We start from the raw sequence: 13,080 nt of genomic DNA on the forward strand, positions 1-13,080 counted from the left end.
ACCCACCTAAGCCACAACATTCACATTTTCATTCTTATACATTCTTATAATAATGATAATTAGTATTCTTACAATAGGTAAAATTAAATTAAAACAAAAAAAAAAAACTATCTTAGAGATTTGGATCAGATTTAGATGCGGCACCTCATTCCAATTTAATTATTTATATCATTGTTTAATTACATTATAGGAGGAAACAAGTGAGGAGCATATATCTCAACAACTAAAGTTATCTTTATTTTCCTTTGTTATTTTTTTTTTAAATATTGACGCATAAATTGGATGTCGGCATGAATATTGTCTTTCCTTTAGAGTTTTCTTGTGTAGACTATAACAATACATTTATATTTTTTAAAAAATTACATTCTTTTTTATTTACATGATATATCCCACCAAATAAACATGCAACCACCAAAAACCATAAATTAAAAGGAAATGATGAGATTGCTTGCATATCCTACCTCCACGTGTCATAAATAAGAGAGGTGCTTTTCGCACCCCCTCTGACACGCCTCCCTCCCGGTTTCATTTTCAATTTTCCATTTATACCCTTACAAGCTGACTTTTGTTCGTTTTTTTTTAATTTTGTTAATTTTTTTATTGATTTTGTTTTATCAATTTTTTTTTAAAGATTGGAAGGGATTTTATCAATTTTTATAAGGATTGGAAGGGAATAATTTTAAGGGAAGAGAGATTTTGATATGTCAAGAGTTAGAGAGGATAGTTAAAAAAAAAAAAAATGGTATTTTGATATATGTTAAGGATTAAAAAATGGGTAATTTAAGAAAAGTATTTTTCGCACCTTTTTTACATATTCTTTTTTCGGACTCTGTCTCAAATTTTAATTTTATTTACGTTTATACCTTTTTATTTGTTTAGTTTTATTTTTTAACTTGTTTTTTATTATTTTTTATCAGTTTTATTTTTTAAATAAATTTTTAATTATATGTTTGTAATCTGTGTAAATTTTAAGATTTATTATTTGTAAAAATTCAAAATAATATATATATATATATATATATATATATATATATATATATATATATATATATATATATATATTTGAAACTAATTAAAATATTAATACTTAATAGTAAATACATTTCTAGCTTATAAATAAATATTTTTTAAAAAATATAAAATATAATCTCAATTAGTCTCATTAACTACTCTTGGTAATCGGTTCAGTCCTACGAAAATTTTCCACCGGCTACCAGGATAAATCAAGAAGCGCACGCGACAGCTAGCCCAGAAACCAACATCTTTTGGTTGTGCCTTTCATTTGGAAATTTTTTTTTTACAAATACGTCGTAGCTGGGAATTGAACCGTGGGTGCCTATGTAATAATCTGAATATCCTACCATAGTATCATAACCCGGGGACGGAGCCAGATCTCCTGGTCCACAAAAAAGTGGACCAGGGGATGGATCATTTTTAAGATTCACCGTCCCCTCTAAGTTATAGTTTAGGTCGGAGCGGACGACTAAAGGCCGCTTGAAAGTCGTCGGAGGTGGGCAAGTGGTCAGGCTGCTCGGCGCCGAGCGGGGGCGACTTTCGGACGGCTTCCGACCGCCCGCTCCGACCCAAACTATAACCTAGATGGGATGGTGAATTCAAAAAAGTATCACAATTAATTGCGACCAGATCACGGTGAAGATCTAATTGTAATTAAGGGTGAGTTATATCCTGGTATACCTTTTTATGGACTAGAAAATCTGCTTCTCCTAGGGACATGTAAAAATATACACAAAAATATATAAAAATAAATTTTTTAATCAATATTATCTTTAAATTTTACTTCGACTTATTTGAAGGTGTACATATTATTTTGTACCATAGATAAATACGTGTCGAGTGACATAGGTTGAAAATTATATAAAATAAAAAATTTTGATTAAAAAAATAATAAATAAAATTGTTTAAAAAAAATAAATTAAAATTAAATAAAATTGAAAACAAAGAATGAAATAACTCGGTATTAAAGAAGGAAGATGGGTAGAAAAGTCATTTCAAAAGGAGACAAAAGGGGGGTTTGTGTAAGGGGAGGGGGGAGAAGCAATTTACCATAAATAATTAAGAATCAAGCCAAGAGGCATATCCGCTACTGATTTTGTTTGATCTTTTTAAAAAATGGGGAACTTGAGACTGCCGAAGGATTCAAAACTGCTAATAGTTGAATTTTCAATAACTTTCCCTTAATTTTTAAGGATATAAATTCCTTGTTAATTAATTTGCATCTAGGAGAATAAAACTAGACTAATTTATCTATTAGATTATTTTTTTCAATGGAGGAATATAGAGATGGATCGAGTGAAACCAAATTAAATCATTTATACACAAAGTTCAATACAAGTGCACTAGCAATTTAGTACACTACAACTTGTATCATTAACGTCCGACCCAGGACGTTCACAAGACCAGCACAGCCTACTAAATATTAACAAAACACAACGCTTTCTGCTTCTTCTTTTTTTTTTTTTTTTTTTTTTTTTTAAAACAAGTTTCTAATATAATAAAACCCGACCATTTTCACTAAAAAGGAGAAGGGAAAAAACAAAACGAGCCGACCATCATCACCTCCGTTGATAGTGGATGCAGCGGCCGAAAGTAAATATTTACCCACCTTCTCCGACACGTGTCGGTAATACTGAACTATGAAGGTGGTGCGGTCGGTTGGCGTAAAAGCGCAATCAACGCCTCCGCCTGTAAAAAAATTTGAAAAAAAATAAATATTTTAATTTTTTTTTACTAAATGTCCGCTAAAGGAAATAATTTATGCGTTCGAGTCGAAACACCGAATCAGGTCGGAGGTGAGCTTACCTTCTCCTTCGTCTTCTCCGAGGAGGACTGAACCAGAGCTACGACTGGCGGAATGCCGCCCTCGCGGACTACCATCCTTCGGTACCCAGCGCCCTCCTTGCATATTTCGAGAAGCGATAGCATCGACACTTCCTTCTGCCGGCGGGTCCCGACCTCCACCATCTCCACCAGCACAGGTACGCCGCCCTCCGCCACCGCTGCCCTACGCCCCTCCTGCAACGACAACACCCGGCGGAGCACGTATGCCGCCTTGTCCACCATCCCAGACTCCGGATCGGCCATCAGATCCAGAAGGGGGCGCACCGCTCCGGCCTCCACTGCCCGGGTCATGTTCTCCTTCGCAGCTAAGAGGGCGAAGAGGGCGGTGGCGGCGTCCTTCTTCCCGCGGGGTCCGCCTGTCTCGAGGAGGGAGACGAGGGCTGGGATGGCACCCGAGCAGCCGATAGCGGCGCGGAGGTCGTCGCGCTGGGCGAGGCGGAGGAGGGCGCAAGCGGAGTTCTCACGGGCAGCGGGGGTGCCGAAGCGGAGAGCGAAGACGAGGTGGCGGATGGCGCCGGCACCGGCGATGGCGGATTTGTTCTCATCGCAGAGGGAGAGGTTTAAAATAGCGGTGACGCCTTGCTCCTGGATCCGAGGATCGGGGTGGGAGAGGAGGGCGACGAGGGGAGCGACGGCGCCGGCGCGGGCGATACGGACGCGGTTCTCGGGGCTGTGCTTGGCGAGGAAACGGAGCTCCGTTGCGGCGAGGCGCTTGGATTCGATGGAGGGCGAGTCAAGGTCGGCGATGAGCTTGCAAATGGCGTCATCGGAGCATTCGGCGGCGGAGTGGACGAGGAAGCGATGGAGGGAGGAGGAGCAGCTTGTTTGACACCGGACGAGTGGGGAATCGTCGGAACGGCGGCTATTGCAGTCGCTGTAGCTCCGGGTGATGCGGGGAAGAAACTCCGGCGGTCTCTCCACCACCATCACTTCCATTGGATCTGTCGACCGAGCTAATCGGGCGGTTGAACAATGGAGGTTTCTCAGAGGAAGAAGGGGCGATGAAGAGAGATGAGACCATTAAATAGAGCGAAAGGTATTGGTGCTTGGAGTGGGGCCCGGTGTAGGGACGAGCACTGGGCGAAAACGATTGGGTATTTAGTTTGGTTGATTGGACACGTGTCCAATCTAATCAAGGTAAGAAGGAACCGGCAACAAGCTCAAGCTGCACGCCTGCACCCAACTTTAACCCTGCGTTTGAATGAGGGTGAAAAAAAACAGGGTCCTTAGGAGAGAGGAAAGGAATGGAACGAGAAGATAGGAAAAGTATTTAACTTCCTATTATTTCAGAAAAAAAAAGAGAAGGTTATTATGTGTTTCTGTTGGGAAGAAAATGAAAAGAAATTAAGATTAAATAGATAAAGTTATAAAAATATTTTTATTTTTTAAATTAGATATTTTTATAATATTAATATTTATTTTATAAATATAAATTAATTATTTTTAATAATAAAATTAATTCTTTTATATTATAATTTAAATTAGTTACTTTTAAAAAAATAATTCTTTCATACTATCAAAAGAATTATAAAAATAATGAATTAATAAGAAATAATAATTTTAGAAACCTCAAATACAAAATTAGAAGATAACATTGATAATGAGAATCCTTGTTCTTTTAAAATTTATTAAATTTTGAGGGTAAAATTAAAAAATTATAGATCTCCTTTTAAATTTTGATTATAAAAATAATTTCTCCCTTTAATTCAGTCATAAGACGTGTCGGATCCTCTCCTTCGATGATCCAGCGGCAGGCGAGCTCTGAAGAAGGTGAAGGAATTGGACTTCGGCGGCATAGTAAGGTTAGAAATTGAAAAATTTCTTAAATTATTAAGAATAGGGATAAAATTGAAATAATTTTTTTTTTGTTTTCCCTTCCCCTTTCTTACACCCCAATTCAGGGTGTAAGAAAATCTCCCTTTCCGGAAGGTTAAAGCTTACCCTTTCTTACCAGGTAAATTGGAAAGCTGTAGTTGACTAGTGCGGGGAGGGATTTTTTTTCCTTGGCGTTGCCAAGATTTGAACCCATATCCTATGGTAGAAACTCTACTCGACACTAGCCAACTCAACTCTGCCCTCGGACACCCACGATTCAATTCCCAGTTACGGTGCATTTGTAGAATTTTTCCTCTAAATAGGACATGTAACAAAGCGATGCTAAGCTTCTGGGCCGTCCGCTGTGAGCATTTTTCGATTATCCTGATGACTAGCAGAAAACTTCTGTAAGGCTAGACCAATCACCTTAGATTCGACGTTACCTGGTCTCGTTAATCATTTTTTAAAAATTCTTTTATCAAGTTTAATTTTAAAAAGGTAGTGTTATATCTTAAATGTAATGAAAACATCATTCTAATAGAGATTATAATCTTACTAATTTTAAGGCTTATTAGTAAGTTTCTCTGGTTGTTTTTTATATAAAAAATATTCACTGTCATGATTCTTTTTAGTCCTATATCTTAGGGTTGACAACATTACTTGCGGAGAAGTTTCTATAAATATCTTGGGCCAACAACATTAGAAAGCATGCATTTCTCAGCCTTTTGGCTAAGATCTAGTGTAATATCTTTTTTTTATCAGTTTAATATATGATATAAAAAATTAAATTAATTTTTATGAGGGAGACTCGCTCTTACGTTGCACTACTGGATGGGTCTGACACACCCTTACCAAGTCTAATTTATGAGCTTGGAATACTAACTTACACGTATTCATGCATTATATTATATATGTAATGTGTGCGTGATTACTAGTTAATCTGAAATTTACACTGATATATATTATGGCTATACACGCTACACGCCAGGTGTGCACACTTGAGTGCACACCTAGCTAGACATACGTGCAGCGTAAGACAACTCCATTTCTATATATACCTAAATGTACAATTTTAAATGGCTAGAATCAAGAAGTCATTCTTTTTCCCAAATCATCTAAGAGGCATCCCACTTTAATTTCTTTATTAAAAGAGTGCCTCATTCTACTATTTAGTCATGTATAATTACTCAACTGGTTTCTAGTACTGTTTAGTATTGTTATCTCCAGCTTAATTTATGAACTAGTCAAGTACATTGTAGCAGTTACGAATCGTACCCGCTACATATATTATAACAACTACGATTTTGTAGCTACTACAATATGAATGTTAAGTGAGCAAGTCATATTCGCGTTATTGTAGCTACAATTTCACAACTACTACAATATGAATGTCAAATTCGAGTTATAGTAGTTATGATTTCTTATGTCACGCCCTGGGAGAGTCCCTGCCAGAGGAAATTTCGGCAGCATCTCTCCTGTATGGGTGACAATATGAAACTTATCTACATAGCCCTCAGGACTCACAAACCTCGGCCAACACGGCCGGAACATAAATAATAAAATATGATAAACAATCCACGCAGTTTAATAATAAAGCAGCCTTCGGCTGACACAACCACGCAGTTTAAAATATAACCTACTTCACTACTCGAGAAAAATACAATCCACAACGGAAAACCATCGCAGCAGAAAATCAAAACACAATATAAAAATCCTCGAGTACAACCACACATCACAAGTATGTAGGAACATAACAAGGAAACCAAAAGTCCAAAAATAGAAAACCGTCGCGACTCGAAGTGGGGACTAGCGACTGGAACCTCCTGACAGCATCAACCTGAAATAGGAAAATAAAACCACGGGCTGAGTCCAAGAACTCAGCGGATACCAAGATGACATGCATAGTACAATATAACCAATAATAATCATCATGCCGTACCGTCTCCTGGACAAAAGTTAGAAATACTAAACTGAAAAGACAGGAGAAACTATACTCACCAGGGCCTCTATCCTGACATAAAGGTCGTCAGACCAGATACCTCATGTCTTCTGTATGCATGTCAATCATATGCAACCCAAATAAATGCATCATCCAAAATGCAGCAATCACAAACAATAAATGCAATCTATGCATATGATGCAAATGACTTGGTCACCCTTGACGCCAGTCAACCATCTCACACACGATGGTGAGACTGAGTGGGTAGGACTATGATAACTGTGCACTCTGCCATCACTACTCCTGAGTGATCGAGTGGACAAGATGCTGTCGGAGTACATCTATCCTCCTACCCCAAATCATAAGTGGGGAAGCTCAATACTCTCATCTCCCTGAGACAGTCCAGAGGAGGGATCCCTATCTTGTTACCACACTGCGTTATCACTACTCATGAGTGGGCTAGTAGAGCCCTTGACAGAGCAACCTGTTGCAACACACCCTGCCTGATATACCACTAACCCATGAGTGGTTGTGTGTGCATATCCATGTAACTGGTGATGTGCTCAACAATAATGGAGCCGACAATCGCCCAACATGCAATCATGCAAGATGGTGCATGACACTAAACATGAAAATCCTGACACCTCCATAATATATACCAAAAGATAAAGAAATCCAACAAGGATCTAAGTATTATGAAATTAGGTACACATGTCGATATGTCTAGTAACTAGTCATGAACACAGTAAGACAATGTATGCCACTACTTATATGATCACAAGTATACATGGCAAGAACAAAATAATATAAGTCTAAATGCATACAGATAATAACAAACAAAGGCATGTTATAGGTATCAAGTAGTGATATACCCAAAACAAAGATAAACATAATTATTACTAGTGACCATAACCTACTACGCATATCAAAATGTCGTTATTAAAAGAGATAAGTCAAGGTACTCACCTCAAAAGAATGTCGTATCTGATAGATTCCAAGTCGTGATGTTGTCTCAAATAGAGCCTGCATCAAAGTATTTTATTTAGCTAAATTCCTTTGAATTAAATAGCTAAATAAAATCCCCCACACTAGTTAGGGAAACCCTAATCAAATAATTAACCTAATTCAATAATCCAATTAGGTTTAACTAAATCCATAATATCCACAATTCCTTCACTTCAATCCACTCTCATTCCACCATATGAAAATCAACATTTCAGTAAACACACTTAATCCAATACAAATTTGGTTCCAACAAATCCATTCAACTACTACCACAGTTACTTCAACAATTAAGCATTCAAAAATCTATAAAATTCTCAATGCTAATACCCTCACCTCTGTAGGGGATTGGTGGTCGGCTAGAAGGGGGGTTGGATAGATGACATCCCCAAATCGTTCGCTTCCTACGTATTTGTTAGTGCACAATGAAATCTAATACTAAATACAAACATGAAAGCTAAAGACTAAAGACAAGGAAAGAAATGCAAACCGCTAACATGTTCGTTTACGTGGTTCGGAGATAACTTGCTCCTACTCTACGGCTGTTCATAAGGTGGAAGATCCCTCAATCCGTCGGTGGATTAATCCCCGGCAAACTCCAGCTTTCTCAAGTCGCTCCTTATGGGTAGAGAAACCTCATCACAACACTAATCAAGACTCTTGAGACACTAGGGCACTAGTAGACTACTAATAGTGGTTAACCACCTCTATTTCGTCAACCTTAACAAAGCTTCCAATGCTTGGTTATGTTGGTGCAGGAAGCATCCGACGATCGAACTCGTGTTTTGATAATGGCAAAGAATTCAAAGTTAAGATGTTTTGTAGTCTAACAAGTCTACTTGAGGATTTCAGGAAAGTCCTAGCTGCGGTTAGGCAAAGGGAAAAAACCCTAGGAGGTGGTAACCCTATGCGGAAAGTCTTGGTAGGTCGATGTCTTCAGGCAAAAGTCCTAGGGGGTGGTAACCCTAGGTGGAAAGTCCTGGTGTCGCGAACCAGGTGAAAGACTGGACTAGTCGGGGAAGCGGATGTCCAGCAGAAAGTCCGGAAGCATCGAGTGCTGAGCAAAAGTTCAGTCGATCTGGAGGATCGCACTGGCAACAGGTAAATCTCCTGAGTGGAGTAGGTGAGGACGCGTTCGCCGTAGAGGGAACAGTAGGCGTCGGGTCGACCTAGGGTTTTCGATTGGAAACCCGAAGTCAGACTCGGATAGTCCGGAGACTGTCTATACTTCATTTATCATGTTTACTGTGCTAACTTTGTGTTGCAGGATAGTGTTTGGGACTAACGTATCTTGCAGGTGCAAAGGAGCAACCTAAAGCCTCGGATGAATAGTGTCCGAGGCGCCTCCATGGAGCTTGGAGGCGCCTCGGGCGCAAAAGCTGAGCTGGCTGCGAAGCAACACTGGAGGCGCCTTGAAGCAGGCAGAAGGCGCCTTGGAAGGCGCCTTGAGTGAGGTTTAAGGCGCCTTAAGCAGATGAACTTTGACCAGATCAGATTTGATCCACGCGGAAGACCAGGCAGCATGGAGGAGCCTTGAACAGCCTTCAAGGCGCCTTGAACACCCTTTATAAGGGGGTTTCGACCAGCACTTCAATCAATCAAGTTCCAGGCCTTCTTCCTTCAACGTGCTGCTAACAAAGTCATTCCGAAGTGCTGCTGCAACATTTCGACGACCCGGAGCTTCGTTTTTCTCTTTTTTAAGTTGTCGGTACAAAGTTATTCTAAATTGCTGTTACAGTTGTAATTTGTAATTCTTATCGAGCTTATAGTTGTTTCCCACCGGAAGCGATCAAGGATCGCGGGCCTTCGAGTAGGAGTCGCCTCAGGCTCCGAACGAAGTAAATCTCCGTGTCCTTCTGTTTGTGTTTGTTTGTTTTAATTCCGCTGCTTTAATTACTCTAACGCTGTTTTCGATTCTGATACGTACAAAATAGCCACGAGCACTATTCACCCCTCCTCTAGCGCGTCTCGATCCAACAGGTTATATAGGCCACGAGTTGGAAAACCCCGCCTACCAGTCAATTGCCAATACCATTAGTTGACTGCCCTCTGTGGAGAATCGATCGTTACAACTCAACGGCTCGATACCAATCGACTGATACTTCCATCAGTCGACTGCTCCATGCTAACCGAGAGAACAGAAGCATTCTGTTCGCTTCTAGTCGACTGCCTGGTCGACTGTACCAATCGACTGATGAAAATACGAGTCGATTGCTATAGTAACTGCTACAATACTACTACAGTAATTGCTACAGTAACTCCTACAGTAAAATCCTGAACTTAGGATTTTACTCTAAGTACAATCTCTCATGCACTCGTACCCTCACGATTCACTTGACCCTTCATTACAACCACCTCTAGCCTTCAAGTCTACTTCCTTTGGCTCTCGTCCCTCGGATGCATCAAAGCCCACGGCTCGTCCCCAATACCATCCGTCGTGTATGCCTCGAAGTCGCTTCCCTCGGCCCTTGTCCACGGTCCCTCGGATGCTCCATCCTTCACCGGACCCGAAGCCATCAAGCTGAGTCATATGTGTATCCTACAAACCTGCACACTCACATACACCTATCAAATAATAAGGGCGAACCTAACTCAAACCCTTTACCCAAACACCAAAACACATGGTCACACGGACCATTGTGATTGCTCCAACAATCTCTCCCTTTTTGATATTTGGTAATACGTTTAAGTTAGGGAAAACATAATAGTAAATAAACATGCTAAAACAAATGGACTTACATTGCCAAAGCTACACACTTGGACTTACACCGCCGAATGAACTTATGTTGCCAAGGCTACACACTTGGACTTACATCGCCAAATAAAAAATAATGCAACATGCATTGGAACCTATCACAAGACTCCCCCTACACCTAAGCTCCCCACTGAGCTAGGAATTTTACTATAGGGCTATTTAAGAACTTATCACAAGGCTCCTCCTATACCTATGCTCTCGAGCTAGGATTTTCACCACTACAAAGGTATTTTCAGGTTTTTCCAACTAAACCTTACTTCTCCCCCTTTGCCTAACATTAAAAAGCTTCCAACAATATCTCAATTATTGAAACTTATCATCAAAACTGACCATAAACTCGTGTATTTATCCCCCAAGGATCTCATATACCTATACGAGTTATCCTGGTCAAAATCAGTGCTAAAAACGGTTTCAGACTGGTATCAGTCGACAGTCATAAGTACCAGTCGATTGCCCTCATCAAAATGAGCTTACAGAGACATTCTGCGCTCAAAAACACTGTTACCTGTCGACTGATAACTATACCAGTCGACTAGTACACTATTTCTGTAAAAATCAACCTTTCTGACCCAACTTCAAAAATGCACCAGAAATTCCACAGACCTCCAAAAATTCTCAAATTTTATGGAGAGGTCTATTTTATCAATGTCTACTTGAAAAAAATATATATAAAAATATATTTATCATAAATCCCAAGATTGATATAAAATCCAAAACTAACTATGTGGTTCAATTGAACCTTAACCTAAAGTCCTAGTTTTGGCTTCTTCTTGATGTATTTGCCCATACTAACCTACAATGCATCCCTAGCATTGGTTTATATGACATCTATATATCCAAAACTAATTATCATACTATATGACCCTAATGTCATATTTCTAAACATGAAACATAAACTAATTATGCCAATTCCCTAATGTTGAGACTCAAATCCGTCTCCAAACCATTTGGTACCTTCCATGGCTCCTCTATACTCCCAAGTAAAATCCACTTGAGATCCATTTGCCATGGGTCCCAACTTGACTCTTTGAGCTCCCCCCTAGAGCTCTTAATTTTAGTCACCTCCCTAGGTGACTTATCTATAATTGCTAGGCCACATCGGTGCACCTTCGGTGACACTTGGCCTACAAGCCTCATCTTTTTAACCTTGGACACCTTGTCCTTGGTTAGCTTCTCCTTATCTTTAAATGGCTTTCCCTTGCCATTTATTGACTTCTCCTTGCTATAGTCATTTGCAACCCTAGCATAAGACTTTCCCTTAACATTGGAGACATTAAATCGGTATCCCAAACCCAATCTATTATTGTTGGGTCTTTGGTTATCCAACACCATATCTAAACCCTTAGATCCAACATTGAACCTATCTAGGGTTTTCTCCAAATGATCAAGCTTTGCCTTTAAAGCTTGATTCTCCCTTTCTAGGTTCCTAAACCTAGAGTCAACATGTCCACCATGGACATTCCTAGACCTGCCCTTCCTAGGCATGTGTCTCCCCTTCTTGGGATTAATGCCTTGGTTCTCCATAGGTCTACCATTTCTAGATTTATCATGAATGAGTCTCCTAGGGTTATTGTTGGTGCAATCGACCTAGGTTTTGATGTGTGTCAAAGAGTTTAAGTTAGACTTTCACATGTATTTGATATGTGTTTGAGTCTTGCAGGACTTGGAGAAATACATGTGGAACTTGGTACGGCCAAGTGTGGGAAGCTCATCCAAGGGCTCGGATCGTTGAGTCAGTGAAGGGTGGTGTGGAAGACATCCGAGGGACCGCAGGACGAGGAGCAATGGAGTGGAGCCGAGGGAAGTGGACTTTAAGGCAACGTGAAGGATGGCACGGAGAGGAGCCGCGGGCTCGGGTGCATCTGAGGGACGAAAGCCGAGGAAGAGAACTTCAAAGGCGACTCCAGAAAGGATGAGAGGAGTGAATGTACTGGGACCAGTCGACTGGTAATGGGACCAGTCGACTGATCCAGCTTCACAGAATGCACAGAAGCATTCTGTGCTTGTCGGCTACGGGGACCAGTCGACTGGTCCTGAGACTAGTCGACTGGTGCATAGCCGTTGGCAGAATTTAGTTTTCTGCAGAGAGCCGTTGGCTGGGTCCAACGGCACACCAGCCGACTGGTGCTTGGACCAGTCGACTGGTGTCGGGGTTTGAATTGATTGTTGGTCAACTCTCTCCTCTTATTTAAGGGATGCTTTGAGGACTTGAAGAAGGTGACTGGTGCTAATTGTAAACCTTCTTAGTCTTGCCCAAAGCTTCCAAGTTCAATTCTCTTCCTCCTAATCTAAACTCTATCTTGTAAAGAGGAAGAGATCATCTTGTGAGAGGTTTGCTCCACCGAGAAGGAGAAGCTCTAGCCGGAGATTACCGAGGATTGATCCACCAAAGGATCAAGGGCTCGTCCACCTCAAGGACACGTCGTGGAGTAGGAGCATCATCTCCGAACCACGTTACATCGAGCGTGTTAGCATTTGTGTTCTTGTTTATTTTTCATTGCTTTAGTTTTAGTATATTTCTCTGTGCACTAACCCTCTTATAGAGAAGAAATCGATTAGGGGGTGACTGAGCTATCCAACCCCCCTTCAAGCCGGCCACTGATCCTCCAACATTTGGTATTAGAGCGAGGTTAGAATCGGAAGAACTAACCGTCGACCAAAGCATCAAGATGGCGCTTCAAGAGGGATATAGCACGGCTCGACCACCTTT

The 13,080-nt window shown here is 40.5% G+C and overlaps 1 protein-coding gene and 1 pseudogene across 1 annotated transcript; one reads left to right on the forward strand and one right to left on the reverse strand.

Moving 5' to 3' along the window:
- Window positions 1-2,311: 2,311 nt before the first annotated feature.
- LOC122028143 (U-box domain-containing protein 4-like) lies at window positions 2,312-3,849 on the reverse strand. Its single transcript, XM_042587161.1, has 2 exons — window positions 2,821-3,849; window positions 2,312-2,703 (listed from the first exon to the last, which is right to left on the reverse strand). Exons 1-2 carry the CDS (start codon window positions 3,793-3,795, stop codon window positions 2,653-2,655), a joined length of 1,026 nt encoding a protein of 341 aa, XP_042443095.1. The 5' UTR covers window positions 3,796-3,849; the 3' UTR covers window positions 2,312-2,652.
- Window positions 3,850-5,382: 1,533 nt separating this feature from the next.
- Window positions 5,383-5,525, forward strand: LOC122028396 (annotated as a pseudogene).
- The last annotated feature ends 7,555 nt before the right edge of the window (window positions 5,526-13,080 follow it).

This window comes from Zingiber officinale, chromosome 10A (genome assembly GCF_018446385.1).
Source record: "Zingiber officinale cultivar Zhangliang chromosome 10A, Zo_v1.1, whole genome shotgun sequence".
NCBI lineage: Eukaryota > Viridiplantae > Streptophyta > Magnoliopsida > Zingiberales > Zingiberaceae > Zingiber > Zingiber officinale.

Excerpts from the sequence above, each read along its gene's own strand:
- LOC122028143 (XM_042587161.1), bottom strand. The coding sequence starts at position 3,795 with ATGGAAGTGATGGTGGTGGAGAGACCGCCGGAGTTTCTTCCCCGCATC. Across the intron at positions 2,704-2,820 it reads CGGAGAAGACGAAGGAGAAG|GCGGAGGCGTTGATTGCGCT; the intron begins GTAAGCTCACCT and ends ATTTTTTTACAG.